Source organism: Anastrepha ludens, chromosome 4 (assembly GCF_028408465.1).
Source record: "Anastrepha ludens isolate Willacy chromosome 4, idAnaLude1.1, whole genome shotgun sequence".
Lineage (NCBI taxonomy): Eukaryota > Metazoa > Arthropoda > Insecta > Diptera > Tephritidae > Anastrepha > Anastrepha ludens.
The window spans coordinates 7,613,452-7,630,851 of NC_071500.1; the positions used below are offsets into that span (position 1 = coordinate 7,613,452).

The following is a 17,400-nucleotide window of genomic DNA, read 5'->3' on the forward strand; positions in this document are numbered from 1 at the left end:
AAACGGGCGTTCAAATCAAAATGCATGTCGCGCACTTCATCTTCAGTTATGAGGCACATTTTCACTTCAGTGGATTCGTCAATAAGCAGAATTGCCGCATTTGGGCGAATGATAATCCAAGAGTTATTGCCGGAAAACCAATGCACCCACAAAGAGTGACTGTTTGGTGCGGTTTATGGGCCGTATTTCTTCCAAAATGAGGACGGTCAGGCAGTTACTGTGAATAGTGTTCGCTATCGTGAGATGATAAGGAACTTTTTATGGCCCTCATTGGAAGATATGGATGTGGGCGATATGTGGTTTCAACAGGACGGTGCCATTTGTCACACAGCTAACGAAGCAATGGCTCTTTTGCGCGAAAAATTTGATGGCCGAATAGTCTCACGTCGCGGCGATGTCAATTGGCCGCCAAGATCATGTGATTTGACACCGTTGGACTTCTTTCTTTGGGGTTATATGACAGAAAAGGTGTACGTCGATAAGCCAGCAACAATTCAAGAGCTAAAGGATGAGATAATTCGGCACATTAATGGCAACGAACGATATTTTATTCCACACGTAATTGAGTTATAGCAGTATTATCATAATAAAGAAAAGTGATAATAATTTCTTAAAAGATTGTATTTTACTCAAAAGCAACACCGGCCCTTGAAACTTAACCACCCTTAATAAAATGAGAAAGCTCGAAATTTCAAACAGGAAATAAGAAACTTTAGAAAATAATATTTAGTATAAAAGTTAAACCAAAACCTTAGGACCAAAATTTAATAAGAAAAGGAGTAGAAATTTTAAAATAGAATATTCAGCAAAAAAGAAAGAAAAGAATAGGGGGAAAAATTAGAAAAGGCATGAAACTGAAGCCAAACGCAAAAAGTAAGAAAAAAATAGTGGAAATATTAAAATGGAACATTCTTGAAAGAGTAAAGAAGAAAGTAGATGGAGAAACTTTAAAATACATGAAACTGAGCCATAGCCAAAAGGTAAAAAGGTAGTGGAAATAACAAAATTCATCACTGTTGAAAGATGAAAGACACAAATAGGTGGAGAAACTAGAAAACACGTGAAACTGAAGATGTACGAAAAAAGTAGTGAAAAAAAGTAGGTGGAAATATTAGAAAAGGCATGAAACTGAAGCCGTACGTGAAAAGTAAAAAAAGTAGTGGAAAAAAGTAGGTAGAGAAATTTGAAAATACGTGAAACTGAAGCCGAGAAAATAGTAGCCGTACGCAAAAAGTAAAAAAAGAAGTGGAAAAAAGTAGGTGGAAAAATTTGAAAAGACATGAAACGAAGAAAAAAATAGTGGAAACATTAAAATGGAACAATCTTGAGACAAGAAGAAAGAACGCAAAAAGTAAGAAAAAAGTGATGGAAATAATAAAATGAAACATAATTGAAAGAGGAAAGAAAAAAAGGTGGAAAAATTAGAAAAGAAATAAAACTGAAATTTCTCTTCTTTCTCTTCGTTCTCTCTCTTCTTTCTTTTCTAATGTTTCCACCCTAAGTAAAAAAACAGAAGAAAAGAAAAAAGTGGTATTTTAGAATAGAAAATAACAAAAAACTGGAGAAAATTGGAAATATGAAGAAATGGGGCAAAACATGTCGTATAAAAATAAACAACGAAAAAAAATTTAAATTAAACTAAATATAAAAATTAAACTAAAACCATACACCAAGAAAGGAAGAACAAACTTTTTAAATAAAAAAAAAAAGTTATAATAATAATAATAATCATGCAAACATAAATAAAGCTCACTACTATAACATTTGCATATTGATTTGCTTATACAAAAGTCATTCAAATTAGTCTCTTAGGTGCGATGTTCAATCATCGCGTTCGCGCACAACTGGATGCAACACAATCGATGCGCCATTACACCCTGTACGGTCCGTTATAAAATCGTGGAAATTACTCTCCAAAGCCCACATGAAACGTTTGTGACCAGGCAGCACCTGTGCCGAAAAAAAAACAAAACAAAGAAAAACAAAAACAAAAAAAAAACACATTGCTACGTCGTACACTGAAACTCTCATTACTCATTTTATGCTAACCTGAGTTGATAACCGGCATTCGCCACCATGTTGCACATCCTTCAAATTGGCCGCCTTAAAACAAGTCTCAGAGTTCCACATGTATATGTCGTTTTCGCCCTTGTAGCGGAAGAACAGATTTGTGCCCCCATCGGCGCCAAGCAATACCATTTGCTTGCCATAAGGTTTAGCGCCCACATCCACAATCGAACCAGTACCCTGTCCAACGCGCAAGTATTGTCCACGTATGGAATATAAACGTGGCGAGCTGAGGTAAGTGAAGAAGAGCGTCGAGGTACCATCCGGAGTGGCTGTTAATGCCATGTAGAGAACGTCGGTGGAGGGTGCAGTGGCTTTGGGTAAAACGATGCGATACGATTTGCCGCCAGAGATATCGTAAACGAGTATGCTGCGGGCACCCGCATCGGCAACATAACTGTGTGTGTGAGAGAGAGAGAGAGAGAGCGGGATGAGAAATGATGAAATGTTGTTGTGGGTGTGTAAAATTTTATATATATGCACATATACATAAATGTGAATAAGTAAGGATAAATCTCAAGACTGATAGATTATAAAATTATGACGTCACTGGTAGTGTTTCTGGCTGTGAATAATTGAATAAAGAATAACAATAAAATGAATACAAATAAATATGTAATTATTATTACGCCAGCCAGGCCCGACGAGACGGGGGGGGGGTTCGGGTACTTTTTCCCCCGGGCCCGGAGTTTTCAGAGGGCCCGGACTCGAGATTATACGTATTTATATGAATTAGACATCATTTGAAAGGGCCCGCATTTGCAATTTTCCCCCGGGGCCCGCATATGCTCTCTACGGCCCTGACGCCAGCTGATTCTGTCAAATTTGCAGAGAGCAGAATGGCGATGCGCGTATGCGGCCACCTTCTGTATTCTTTCCGAACTTTTTATAGCCACGCACATTTTTGTAAAATTTTATTTGGGCTGGATTTTTTTTTTAATTTTGGAATCAGTTAAACTCATATAACTACAATGGGAGTTATACTTTGTGCTATCGGAGGGAGGGACGGAAATGTAGCTTTACATATAAAAAAATGGGCGGGGTTTTCCTTCGATCGCAATAATCTAGTAGTTATATCGGATCTAAACGAGATAAACGCATTTACCGAAAATGGGCGTGGCACCAAACATTTCGAAATGCGTTGCATTTCTTTTCTTGGGTTAATTATTTGCAGATAAATGGTACTAGGTTTTTTTGGGATGATTAGCGTTATATGGGAGGGAGGCGTGGTTATTAACCCATTACTACCCATTTTCAATACCAATTTGTCTTGGTCAACGAGTACACAATATGCATACCAATATTGAAATATTTAAATTTTTGGTCAAGTTATCGTGCGCACGGATGGAAGGGCTAGCATTTTGATATATATGTATAATTGTCCTAAGCTTAAGTCCCTAAGTATAGGAGGGCGGTTCAATAAGTACCCGTGTTTGATGAGAGAGGGCATTTCTGAAGGAAATTGGTGTTAGCGTCGTGTGCTGCCATCTATCAAACGGCGGCAAAACAAGTTTCAGACTGATTGATAGATTAGTTTGGATTTGGCAGCTATTCGAGCAAGACGTGTTTCGTGATTTTCGCTAAAATGGAAAAAGAGCAGCATCGTTCGATAATTTTCCATTTGTTTTTGGATGGAGAAAAATGCGAGGAGATAAAAGCAAAGTTCGATGTTGTCTATGGGGATGCTTCGGCATCTATGATTACAGTTAAATATTGGTTGAACGAATTTTAATGGCGAACATCCGTTTTTGATGAGAAGCGACTAGGACGCCAGGCAGAAGTGGTTACTGAGGAAATCATTCAAAAAGTCTACGATATGATACTCGCTTGTCGCTGATCAACGAACGAAAGTGCACGAAGTAAGAGAGATCGTAGAGAGATTAATATTTTACATGATGAGTTGGCGATAGAAAATTGTCGGCCCGATGCGTGCCGCGATCGCTCACGGTGGACAACAAGCGGATGCGGCTGTTAACTTCGAATCTGTGTTAAGCGAGATCCGAGGAATATTTGCGTCGAGTTGTCACCGTTGATGAATCCTAGATGCATCAGTACACACCCGGTGAATTTGCTCTAAAGAAGGCAAAGATAGTGGAACTGGCCGGAAAGATCATGGCAACGATTTTTTGGAATGCAAACGGCGTCATCCTCATGGATTTTTTAGGAAGAGAAAAAACGATCACTAGACAATACTACAGTGCGTTATTGGACCGCTTTCACAAAAACGTGAAGGAAGCACGGCCGCTTTTGGCGAAAAGGAAGGTGCTGTTTCACCACGATAAAACACCAGCACTTTCATCCGGAGTTGTCGCCGTCAAACTGCATGAACTGCATTATAAATTATGCCGCACGCCCATATTCAACCGGCCAATATTCAATCCCCCCATCTGGCTCGCTGCGACTTTTTTTTGTTAAATGGCCCGCGAGAAAAAAATTTAGTTCAAACGGTGAAGTCATCGCCGAGATAGAGACGAATTTTGGTGGGGTTAAAAAAATGGAAGGAAGAAGTTGGAAGAAGTGCATTTTCCTCCAAGGGGACTATGTTGAAAATAAAAAAAATTTTTTTTGAAAAAATGGTGCCTTCATTTCTAACACGGGTACTTATTGAACCCCCTCGTATAAGCCCGTATCTACCTCAATTCCTTTATGTTGTTATATACAAGCAAAATGATATTCCCCTTGGGCGGGTATAAAAAAAATATATAATTCACTTACACAAACGGCTTATTATGTTTTGAATAGTCGACCACCAGAAATTGCAATCGGGATTCTGTAATCACCAGATCAGTCAAATCTATGATCTTTACTACTTTGTTGTCAGCTGTATTGATTGCTACGATTTTTGGACCGCAACGACGAATCGGTTGTTCCAGCGTATTCACAAGTCCAACGTCTAAGGCCCACAGAACACCCTAAAATTGTAAAAATTTAAATAAGGTAAAGATTCATTAATTATGATAATTAAAAAAAAATTGCATGATGCGGAGAAAAGCTTGAGAGGTTTAGTTGAAGATTCACTCATTTATCCATATGTTTTTTAAGAAATAAAATACAATTTTTCAGAATGATTAGAGTGGCGAAAATGTTATAAAATATCACCAATCGATGGTCTCATCGACTTTTATATTTAATTGATTAAATTAATGAACCTTCAGTAACTTTAAAAGCTATCGAACACCAACGGTAGTGAAATTATGAGTATTCGGATTTTATAAATGTTGAATCTGTTTAATATTGGGTTGGGGAAAAAGTAATGTCGTATTTTGTCAATTGAGCGCGACATTTAAACATATCTTGCGTTGTACTTATTGCATCGGGCCACACTAAACGGTGATTTGAAGACGACAATCTGTACTACAAGTGTCTCTTTGACAGTGTTGTGATCGTACGTTTCAGTCTTAAGCTATAGCGCTTCAAAGATGGAGTCCACCAAGCAAGAAATTCGTCATATTTTACGTTTTGACTACCTTAGAGGTAAATATACAACGAAGGCGGCGGCAAAAATTTGTGAAGTTTATGGGCCTGTTACTGTAACGATTCGCACAGCATAGCGTTGGCTCGATCGATTTCGTTCTGGTGTAGTAGATGTCGAAGATGCACGCCGTACTGGTAGGCCAATCGTCGTAGAGACTGATAAAATCGTTGAAATTATCCAAAGAGACCGGCATGTGAGCATTCGCTCGATTAGTCAGGAACTAAGTGTAGACCACAAAACCGTTTGGAACCATTTGCAGAAGATTGGATCCCAAAAAAAGGTGGATGTTTGGGTGCCACACGTGTTGACGCAAAAAAATCTCTTGGACCGAATCAACGCTTGCAATTCTCTGCTAAAACGGAACAAACTTGACCCATTTTTGAAGCGGATGGTGACTGGCGATGAAAAGTGGATCACGTACGACAACGCCAAGCGAAAAAGAAGCGGCGAGCCGGCCCAAACCATCGCAAAGCCCGGATTGACCGCCAGGAAGGTTTTGCTGTGTGTTTGGTGGGATTGGAAAGGAATTATCCACTATGAGCTGCTCAACTATGGCCAGACCCTTAATTCGGTCCTCTACTGTGAGCAACTTGACCGTTTGAAGCAGGCGATTGACCAGAAGCGGCCAGAATTGGTCAATAGGAATGGTGTTGTGTTCCACCAGGACATCTTTGATGACCCGCCAGAAGGTACGGGAGCTCGGATGGGATGTCCTATCGCCATATAGTCCGGATTTAGCACCAAGTGACTATCATCTCTTCCGGTCCATGCAAATCGCCCTGGATGAGCTGTCTGATTTTTCTGACTTCCTTAGTGTAAGAAGCTCCTTCCTGATGTCTAATTCTTCGCGTATTTTGCAGCCAAAACTATTAGCCCTTTGTCCCATTTTGAGTTGCACCACCTACGTTTTTTCACATAGTTTCGCTTATATTTTGGATCCGACGCCTTCAAAAACCAGCTATTATAGCCCTGCATTAGCTAGGAGCACGCAACTGCGAGATAGCACGGAAGCTTGGAATTGCACGTTCATTGGTTTCTCGTGCAATCAAAGGATTAAAGGAGCTTGGTAATGAAGGTAACCGTCCTGGAAGAGGAAGAGGCCGAACTGTTGACACTTCCAACAACCGAAAAATCATCAAAAGAAGAGTTCAACGAAATTCTATGGTCTCGGTGAGGAAAATTGCTCGTGAGACAGGCATCAATCGTGAATCAGTTCGAATTATAGCAAAAAAAGAACTTAGACTTAAGCCTCATAAACTGCAAAAATGCCAGCTGCTCACGGATGAAAACAAGAAAGTAAGTTTCGAAAGATGTCGCTCGCTTCAACGTCGGGTCGCAGGTAAAAATCGGAAAAAATCTTCTTTACGGATGAGAAGCTGTTTACCGTTGAACAAGCTCACAATCATCAACACGACAGAAATTGGTCTACAGAAGCCCCTGGACCTTCGTCCATTGTTGAACATCGTCAAAATCTGCGATCTGTCATGGTATGGGTGGAATTTGCGCTAGTGGTAAGACTCCTCTGATTTTCATAGGCCAAAGAGTCAAAATTAATAAAGAAGTGTACTGTCAAGACATATTAGAAGCAGTTGCTCTTCCTTGGTCCCAGCAGCACTTTGGTGACGATGAGTGGACGTTTCAACAGCACTCGGCACCAGCCCACAGAGCAAAATCAACCCAAGAGTGGTGCAAAGCCAATTTCCCCTCTTTCATCATTTCCCAAGAATGGCCACCCTACTCACCGGATCTGAATCCGCTAGATTACAGCGTATGGTCGATTTTGGAAGCAAGGGCCTGTGCAAAACGCCACAAAGCTTTGGAGTCCCTGAAGCAAGCGTGGCGTGAAGAGTGGGATCGTATAACGGTACACGAACTACGGTCTATAGCCCAAAATTGTTTAAAACGTTTGAGCTTGTGTATTCGAAACTGGGTGAATATAATGTTTCTCAGACATTGTCGATTAATATTTTACAATTTGTTTTGAGGTACTATAAATGATAATTTTTTTTCATTAAAAAATGTTGTATACACTTATTTTTTGTCACCCTGTATTAATGTTATATTTTTATTTTTGTAAACTAAAGCAATTGACTAGCAAAAAAATATTGAAAATAATAATTTTTTCGGGCCTCTGACTACCCCTAACCCTTTGAAACGATTTTGTGTCTAAAAAACGTAAACAAATTATCTATAAAAACCGCCAGACATGGCACATTTTGCTTCTATTTTTACTTTCAGAATATATGCAGTGTACATACGGAAGTTGGAAACATGCACATATGTGGCCATAACTTCCCGAAGCCATCATTTTTTTGTCTGCTCTTTTTCAGATAAGACTTGGAAGACTACAATTTAACTCAAGAAATGAAGAGACATGCAGTTATAGTTGCTATATGTGGAAATCATACCAATTTGAGTATGCGCCCAATTAAGTGCGCCCATTCATTCTTTCATGAGGTCCATCTTGAATTGGAAGCATCGGACGGTGATGCAGAATCTATTACAGAACGCATAAAATGTGAGGAAAGTTCTGACACTGACCAATCTGCAAAATTCAATACAATTCAACAAATGCAAGCGATCATTGACAATGATTCTCCAAAATCAATGAGGTGCCTTGCGAATGAGCTTAATATTTCAGAGGTTCTTATCCGTTGCCCATGGATATCTCCGGTGTGAGTCATACGTTATACGCAGATGACAGTTTATGTTGGAACAAATACGCGAAGAGCGACTTATCCGATCAAGACTATTTCTAAACAAAATTAAATACCCTTAAGTGACTAAGATGTTATGGCTTTTTCTGGCGAAAACAATTTTGATCGAGACCGAAAGACGAACGGCAGAAATGACACATGGCTATGCTCAAATTATACAGAGGGCCCTTGCGAAGGAGCCTAATGTGTCTGAGGGTTTTATCCGTCGAATTATTCATGAAGATCTACGTTATGGTTTGAGGGTTTGTGAGCAACAAAAGTCATGCCAGGCCACCACCATTCTTTATTCATGAATTCTGCTACAAATATTGACCTTCTAGTCGATAGTAGTGGAATCCTGGACCGAAAGTGTAAGCGGTGATAGCCCATACATCTTTCAGCAAGATTCTGCTCCTTCACATACAGCGATGGCGGCACGATATTGGATATCTAAAAATTTCCACACCCACATAACATCGAACTTATGCCCGCCTAACTCCACAGACCAGATAATCCAAGGGGTTAGGATTATTACTTATGGGGCGTAGAGGAGCGTGAAACCAATAAGCAACCTCATAACACTATTTCTTCACTGAAGGCTCCGTTATGTTCAATATGAATAAGAAGCATTTGATTTGGGCATACAATCGTTTCGAGAAGTTTATTGCAGCTAATGAAAATTTCTTTGAATGATTTTGTAGATACATATATTAGTTTGGGGGAAAAATAAATCCATTATTTTTGCGTAAAAATTTGGGCAAATGGTTTAAAACTGTTTTATGGACGATCTTTAGCTATTGGGCGATGCTACGACTACTCAAATGCCGGTCAACTTCGATGATTTCTGTGATTTTATCGACATTATCGACATTTTCTTTGACATACAAAGATATTTAATGCCTGAACGGAATCGACGAAACCAAAATTGCACATAATTAACGGTTAAAGTAACGACACCATAAACACCATTTACAATTTCAGCAGCCTGACTTGCATTTTCGCCTTTATCAAAGAAAAACTGTAAAATGTAATGAAATTTTCTCTTTGCTGACTTCCATTGTTGACACTCTGTAACTTACAAAAGATTTTTTTTGTGTGAATAGAACAACAAAAAAAGCAGCAAAAGAGTTTTTTAGTGTGAAATACCACCTTGACAACGCCCATAAACTTTAAATTGTTTGATGTGCCGAGAAAATAATACATTTACTTTTCCCCAAGCTAATATAAAAAGTAAATATTCTGTAAAAAAATCGTTAAGTTTCTTTAAATTTCATTCAAAATAAAAGCTAATTGGTTTTACTCTCAAGTTCTCCTCAAATACTGAACGTATGTACCCTGTGCTACTCATGCTCAACTGAACAAGTATGTGTCGGTTTGTGCTATTGATCGGCAAATAAACGAACGCCCACTCAAATATTTATGCGCAATGCAGTGAGACTCGGATATTTTTACATTTTTATGTGCATACATACATACTCGTATGTACATACTCGTATGTACATATGTATGTATATGCACATACATACGTGTCTACTATTTTATTTGCACATATGTACATATAAATATACTTTCATTATTGCACTATAATACAATAATACAATTTTCATATTTGCCTCCGCAATTGCATTGCCAGCAAAATGGTTGCGGCGCCAAATTCTCTTCATTGCTGTAATTATTTTAAATTGGCCAATATTGTGAGGAATGTATTGCGCATTTCCATAGGTATGAAAATACCAAAGTGTGAAAATGTTAACTATGCAACTACAAATACACACATACATACATACGTTGATTAACTATAGCACTAGGACTTATTGATTCATTGTGACGCTATCACAATTTATTTGCTTCTGTTTTTCATTAACCTACAAAAATCCAAGTTTTAGCTTTGTGTAATTTAAAAAAAAAATCAAGAAATTCTTATAAAAATTTCTAACTTAATTATTAAAAAAAAAAAAATTTTTTTTTGAAGGCGCAGTTCTATAGTCCATTCAATTTTGGTATAAAAAAAGTGTAAATTGAAATTCGGAGTCAAGGGTCAGCTTAAAACTGTAGGTGTTTGTTTTTGGACAAATGCCCAATAAAGGGCCGCAAAACAAACAAAAATGTACTCTATAATCTAATTATAATTAAATCTGTTCAAATATCTCATGTTGCCTATTTTGCTAGAGTTTGCAGGTGTAGAAAGAACTTTGAGCGTTTCTGTATGCCACTCAAGCAGCCTGCCAATCTGTGAATTTATACAGTAGAAGGATGGGTTGCTGAACCTAAACGTGGCCGCACAAGCCTTTAAGACGATCTACGTCAAGGTTGTCCAAAAACAGAAACAAAACCAGGAATCTTAGGTAAAATACAGGATCCACTATTGGAAAAGCGTCAAGTGACTCAAAGAGATGTAGTAGAAGCTCTAGGCATCTCAAGCAATATTTTGGTTGAATTATTGGGTTTCAGAGAGCTGTGTGCACAACGGGTGCCGCATTCGTTAACAGTCGAACAAAAGCACATTCAATTGCGACTTTCTCCGCAACATTTAGAGGTTTTTCGAAAGAATAAATGGATGAGACTTGGGTTTATCACCATGATTTTATGTCAAAACAAAAGGCTAAAGAGTCGTGCGAACCTGGTTATGCCGCTCCGAAACGAGTTCGTGTCCAGAAATCACCTAAGAAGGTGTTAGCATTAGTTTTTTGAGATGCAGTAGGAATTTTGTTTGTGGATTACTTGCAAACTGGTAAAGCAATAAATTCGGAATATTATTGTAACCTCTTAGACCAGCTGAAGGAGAAAATGCGTAAAAAAAACCCAGTTTGCAAAACAAAAAAAAAATAATAATTTCATGAGGGCAATGCACATTTGAGACATGCCACTCGAGGACAGTATGCATCTAGGTACCTAGATTGCAGGTTTACGTTCCGGGCCCAGATACGGCACGCGGCTGCTAAATAAGTGAAGATTACAGGAATGCTGAGCAGACTAATGGCGAAGATCGGTGGACCAACCCAGAGTAAAAGAAGGTCGATCATGGCCACCACAAACGCAATACTTCTGTATGGCAGCGAAATATGGGGAAATGCGCTTAACTGCAAAACTAAGCGTAAAGCACTGGAGGCTGTGCAATGAACAGCGGCACTCATTGTTGCTTCAGTCTACCGCACTGTCTCAGGTGCAGCAGTTGTTGTGATCAGCGAGGACCTTATGGCCCAAGAACGAGTGGATGCGTGGCACTCTAAGAAAACACACACGCCATCACTAACTCCGCGGAACGGAGATGCCAGACTATGCAGCGGTGGCAAAGCCTATGCGACACTGAAACGATTGGCAGATGGACAGCGAAGCTCATTCCTACAATAGGTAAATGGGTTCAAAGGAGCTTCGGTTCCTCTCAGGCCACGGATACTTCCGTAGTAGCTGCTACGTTAGCTGCGTCCTGTCGTCCCAATGGATACCTATGCTCTGGCTCTGAAAGTATTCGTTGCGGTACCAGCTGGTGGCAGCAGAGGAAGAGGAAGGCCTCCACTGCATTGGAAAGATCAGGTGGTGAAGGACTTGGCTTCACTGGGTGTGTTCAACTGACGCCTGTCAGTATGAGAAAGAAACGACTGGCGCGCTTTGTTTAACTCTGCTAAAATCGCGTAAGCGGTTATGGTGCTAATTAAAAAAAGAAGAAGTTCCCGAAAGGGATTCGCCCCAGAAGAGGAGGAGAGATTGTTTCAGTGGCCACATCACACGACGTCGTAGACGATGGTCGCTGTAAGTGCTAAGTCATTTTGAACCCTATCTCACCCACCAAAAAAACAACCAAAGAAGAGCATTTTAACAATCCATGAATTAAAGTTCGAATTGCTGCAGCGTCCACCGTATTCACCAGATTTGGACCACCAGTGACTTCCATCTGTTTTCAGACCTAAAAAAATCATGCTCGTAAAGCGTTTTTCATCAAATGAAGAGGTCCTAACAGCTGTGCAGGCGTATTTTGCTGCCCTTGCAGATTTTCACTTGGGGGATGGAACTCATAACTTGGAATCGCGTTGGAAGAAGTTTGCTGATGCTCAGGAAGACTGTACTGAATAATAAAGTGCATTTCAAACCATAAAATTGTGCTTTTCTGATCGAACCGCAAAACTTTTTGAACATCCTAGTAAATGGTTATATCTATAATAACACTTCCATGCCATCTCCGAACGGCTATTGGTTTTTATGAGACGCTTTTTCTTGTCAAAAATGTGTTCGGAAGTTTACTGTTCTCTGCCGAGGGGCGATCACTGCTCGAAAAACTATTTATTGTATATAATTTGAGGAGAAAATGGAAAAAACTGAATTTCGTGCGCTTATTAAGCCGATTCACCCTTAGAAACCCAATGTTTCAACTGTTGTTTGGTCTCTGGTGTGTGCTGATGGATCCATGTTTCGTCCACGGCTACAAAACGGCGCAAAAACTCCTCCATATTGCGATTAAACAACGCCAAACCTTCCTGTGAAGTTGTTACACGATTGCGTTTGTGGTCGACTGTGAATTACTAGGTTGTCTGATAAAGGTAGCTGTAAAACACAAACTAACTGACGCAGCACGTTCAAATTTTGACAGGAGTCAACTGACAGATGCCTGTTGACAGGGGCAGTATTTCTTTGTCAGTAAAGAGGTCAGAAATACAAAAAATCACGGACTTATTGACCCGTCCTCGTAATTTGACATTTCACAATCTAAGTAGGCTGTGGAAATTACTGGATTGGCGCGGCGCACAGAAATAGCACTTAAACCGATAGATATAAATATAAGAATTCAATATAGGACACAGTTTTATAGTTTCTTAACACCTATTTTAGAAACTAAACTCCAAAAATTTACTCAGTGTGAATGCTTTATTGCCCATTGCGTGGACTTACTCAAATTTAATACAGTCTACTAGTTTTTTCAACAATAGTTCGCCTATGCAAATAAAGATAAACAGAATTATTCCTTTTTATATTCGCAGTTGTCGGTCGGCTATGGCGGCATATGCCTCTTGGCCATTACAGACACAGAAGTGCAAAGCGGCAGGCAGCGATAAGCGCATATCCCAGTGACAGACACATCAGACCTTTATATCCTTAACTAATTCTCGTCCAAGTTTTTTGATTTGTTTTTTGTCTCCTTTTTTTAGTTTTTTTTTGTGTTTTGTTTTTCGTCTTGTTTTCTTTTACTAGCAGCTGACTATTTTTCGTATTTACCACAATTTTAAGCAGCAAAAAGTTTGCAATTGTAGTGTCAGATGCGTTGCCAGATGATATCGCATTCTGTGTGGCCTAATATGCTGACCCTGCTCACCCACAATGGCATTGGCAGTGACCTCGTCTGCACCGCCAAGGCGACAACACATAATCTAATATTGGTGGCACAAGCACGCTCCGTTTACGCAACCACACACAGACATACACACAAAACAAATAAGCACACACACACACATACACACATCTAACTGTACATTTGTTTATACGTAGTTAGTTATTTGCTATAAATTAAATATTCACTAAATAAGTACGGAGGGAATGGAAAAGATAACTAACTAGATTTATTACCAAAGCGTTCTACACGACGCCGCCCAGTGTTTTACTGTTGCATTGCACGAGTCATACACTGGGTGTCAGCCTGTAGCACTGTACGATGGCAAACTCGTGTATACTCACATGTGGATCCACAACAATATCGACGACGGACTGCAATGCTTGGCAGGAGCCTTCCTCTTGAATGGCCCAGCACGGATATGGCGCTATCTTGGCCACACACTGGCCCTTCTTGAGTTGCACACGACCCAATGTGAATGGCACACCCTGTTTGTAGCGTGGCAGTGCGACGAAGACGTCATCACGTTGTAGTTGGGCGCGCGTCACGATCACATTGCGCGGCACATAGCGGCCGGATTGTACGTAAATGTTTTTAGTCGATTCGCAAGGCCAACGCAGATTGTTGCCGCTTAGCTGGAAGGTGAGTGCGGTAAGTGGGTTTTTGTTCAATTTGCTGACATGCTTGTTGGTGGAGCCATAGTTGCCATAGCTATCATAGCTGTCATGACCAGCTGCGTCTGTCATGTCAGCTGGGTAATCGAGTAGTTCACTGCTGTAGGCGGCCAGCGTGGGTGTGGGCAGAAGGGAGCCAACAAATGAGATGAGAAAGAGTAATAGTGAGACGATTTGGGAGTGGGTGGTGCTGTAGTGCAACTGCATTTTGTGATGATGGTTGCGCGTAGTCGTTGGCGTGTTTTCAGCTGTCGTCGTTGTCGTTGTTGTCGTCTTTTTATAACCACTACACTTTCTGTTGCCTGTATGTGGCTTAAAGGGCTATTGCTTATTTATACTTTTTGCGTAGATTTGCAACTTCGTCTTGTTTGTTCACTGGAACTGCCAGCAGCGCCACCAAAAATGGTGCATTTATAGCTGCTGTTCATGCTTCGAGAATGTTTACTGTTCGAGCATTCCGCTGGCTGCGTTTGTTTGTTTTAAGTTTTTTACTTTCTTTCTTTTTTTTGCTAGTTTTGTTTGGCTTACTATTCATTGTAACATTTAAAGATATGTGACTTCATTTAATGTTGCACAGTGGCTAGTTTTGCTGAATACATTTTCTACAAAACGCAAAAGAAAAAAGAAAAGATACAGGTAGGCCATATAGCGTTTGCTTTTTGAACCAACTATTTTTTTGAGAATGGTAACACAAATGACATGTCAAATGTGTTCATAATTTACTTAAAGGTTTGACATTTACGAAATGGGACGCTATACGCTTGAAAAAAATTGGGAGATATTGAAAACCTATTTCCAAAGTGGTGAGTCTTCTTCTTCTTCCGCGGTTACAGTAAATGGCGAGCGTTGCCGTGACATGGTCAACGAGCTGTTTCCAAAAATTGAAGAGGATGACATGGACGACATTTTGTTTCAACAGGACGGTGCAACTTGTCACACTGCCAAAGTTACACTCGAACTTTTGGCTACCGTTTTTGAAAACCGAATAATCAGTCGAAATTCCGATATCAATTGGCCGCCTCGGAGCTGTGATTTAAGCCCGTTGGACTATTTTTTGTGGGGAGCCGTTAAGGATAAATGGTATGCGAACCATCCAGAGACAATTGATGCTTTAAAACACGAAATCGAAGTTGCCATTCATGAAATTGGAGCCCAAACAATCGAAAATGTGCTTAAAAATTGGGTTGATCGAATGGTCTACTGTTAAGCCAGTAGTGGCAGTCATTTGAACGATATTATTTTTCATTCATAAATGACAATGTTTAATCTTCAAAATAAAAAAAAAGTTTGAAAAAGTATTGATTATTTTTTTTTATAGCCGATTCAAAAAGCTAATTTTACATGGCCCACCCTATATTAGGTCTGTGCATGTAAAAATTATCCAATAACGTGACAATGACTTCACTTCGAAAATTCGCTCTCACTGAGAAAAATATCAAAAAAAAAAAAAAAAAAAATCACAACAAAACCAGTATCAATTTGCAGTATCAAAAAACTGATTAAAGAAAAAGGAAAAATCACAAAAACTAAAAATTTTTTTACTTGAGCTCCCTTGTAATTAATTAAATAAAAATAAATAAAGCAAATAAAATGCGAAATAACGAGCTTCGGAATCACAGCATTTTATTTTGTCCACAATAATTTGTTCCATTTCATCATCGCTGTCAGATGAAGGAAATTAGCCATTGCAATTCGCAAATTTTAATTCGTCTTTATTTTCACCTTGCGATCAGCTGTTTCTCTCACTTGCAAATTCCTACAAACAAATATTTATAAAGTAAAAACTTGCACTTTCCCCTCAAATTGAAATGTCATTTTGCTCTCTCACTTTCCCCTACTTTGCAAGTTTCTTGGGTATATGAACACCAAAACGTGATAATTTGTAACGATTCTTGCAAACTATTTTAAAAAATTCAATACGTTTTTATTTCAAGCTTTAGACAAATTCTGAGCATACAAATTTGGGTATGTAAATGTGGTAGCCAATTCAGTTGTGGTATCGAAATGCTGGTATTTTCCTTAAGCATTTTCTCCACATAAATATTCGTGCATTTTATATATGGAAGTACAGAAAGACCTTATTCTGACATTAAAGATATAACCACTGAATCCAGGATAACCTGGGCAGTGAACACCTTTAAACCATTTAAATCACCGGGTCCAGATGGATTATTCCCGGCCCAAATACAACATCCACTCAATTATATTATGGAGTGGCTAACGGCTACATTCAAGGCTGCTCTGAAACTTAAAAGTGTTCCATCAGTATGGAAAGAAGTAAAAGTTGTCTTTATTCCTAAAGCAGGAAAAAGTTCACACACAACACCCAAGTATTTTAGGCTCTTTTTTGCTAAAAACATTAGAAAGAATAATAGAAGAGCATATTAAGGCCTACATCAGCCCTAATAAGCTTAGTATCTCACAACGTGCGTACTGTAAAGGGAAATCTACTGAAACAGCACTTAACTCACTTGTTACAGAAATCGAGAAGTCAATTTATAATAAAGAATTCACACTGGTAGCCTTCCTTGATATCAAGGGCGCGTTCAACAACATCCTACTGGATACCATAATAAAGGCACTGACGGATTTCGGGTTCTCTGGCGCTCTGGTTGAGTTCATCAAAAACATGCTCTTGAGCAGATTTGTGATCGCAACCCTAGGTACCTCAAAGATCAAGAAAAAAGTTAGCAGAGGAACACCTAAAGGCGGCGTGCTGTCCCCTCTCCTATGGGTGCTGGCATTAAACTTCTTGCTAAAGAGCCTAAAGGAGAGAGGACTGCACGTCGTAGCATATGCGGATGATGTTGCAATGGCAGTAAGAGGGAAATTTCCCAATACACTTAGAGAAGTCATGCAAGATTTACTAAGCATGGTTGAAAACTGGTCAAAAGCAAATGGGCTAAGCGTCAACCCCAATAAAACTGAACTTATCCTATTTACCTGGAAACATAAAATTCCAAATATAGCTCCCCCGACTCTAGGTGTAACGGCACTGCCATTTAGTGATGAGGCCCGCTACTTAGGTCTAATACTAGACAGAAAACTAAGTTGTAAACAGCTGATAGGACTAAGTTGGGGTCTTTCCACATCTATCCTAACATACGGCATACTATGTAGTATGATGGCCGGCTTTAGATAAGTTATATATTTATTAAAATAACTATG

At 39.4% G+C, this 17,400-nt stretch overlaps 1 protein-coding gene across 1 annotated transcript; it reads right to left on the minus strand.

Moving 5' to 3' along the window:
* Positions 1-1,342: 1,342 nt before the first annotated feature.
* Positions 1,343-14,600, minus strand: LOC128861452 (major royal jelly protein 1). The gene is made up of 4 exons (XM_054099591.1): positions 13,903-14,600; positions 4,783-4,979; positions 2,050-2,464; positions 1,343-1,950 (listed from the first exon to the last, which is right to left on the minus strand). The coding sequence occupies exons 1-4, from the start codon at positions 14,437-14,439 to the stop codon at positions 1,822-1,824; spliced, it is 1,278 nt and encodes a 425-aa protein (XP_053955566.1). The 5' UTR covers positions 14,440-14,600; the 3' UTR covers positions 1,343-1,821.
* Positions 14,601-17,400: the final 2,800 nt, after the last annotated feature.

What these genes read in the sequence shown, in the direction of transcription:
- LOC128861452 (XM_054099591.1), bottom strand. Translation starts at nt 14,439, where the DNA reads ATGCAGTTGCACTACAGCACCACCCACTCCCAAATCGTCTCACTATTA. An exon ending in AAACATAATAAGCCGTTTGT is followed by an intron (nt 2,465 to 4,782) that starts GTAAGTGAATTA and finishes TCACACACACAG; the next exon opens with TTATGTTGCCGATGCGGGTG. An exon ending in AATGCCGGTTATCAACTCAG is followed by an intron (nt 1,951 to 2,049) that starts GTTAGCATAAAA and finishes TTTTCGGCACAG; the next exon opens with GTGCTGCCTGGTCACAAACG.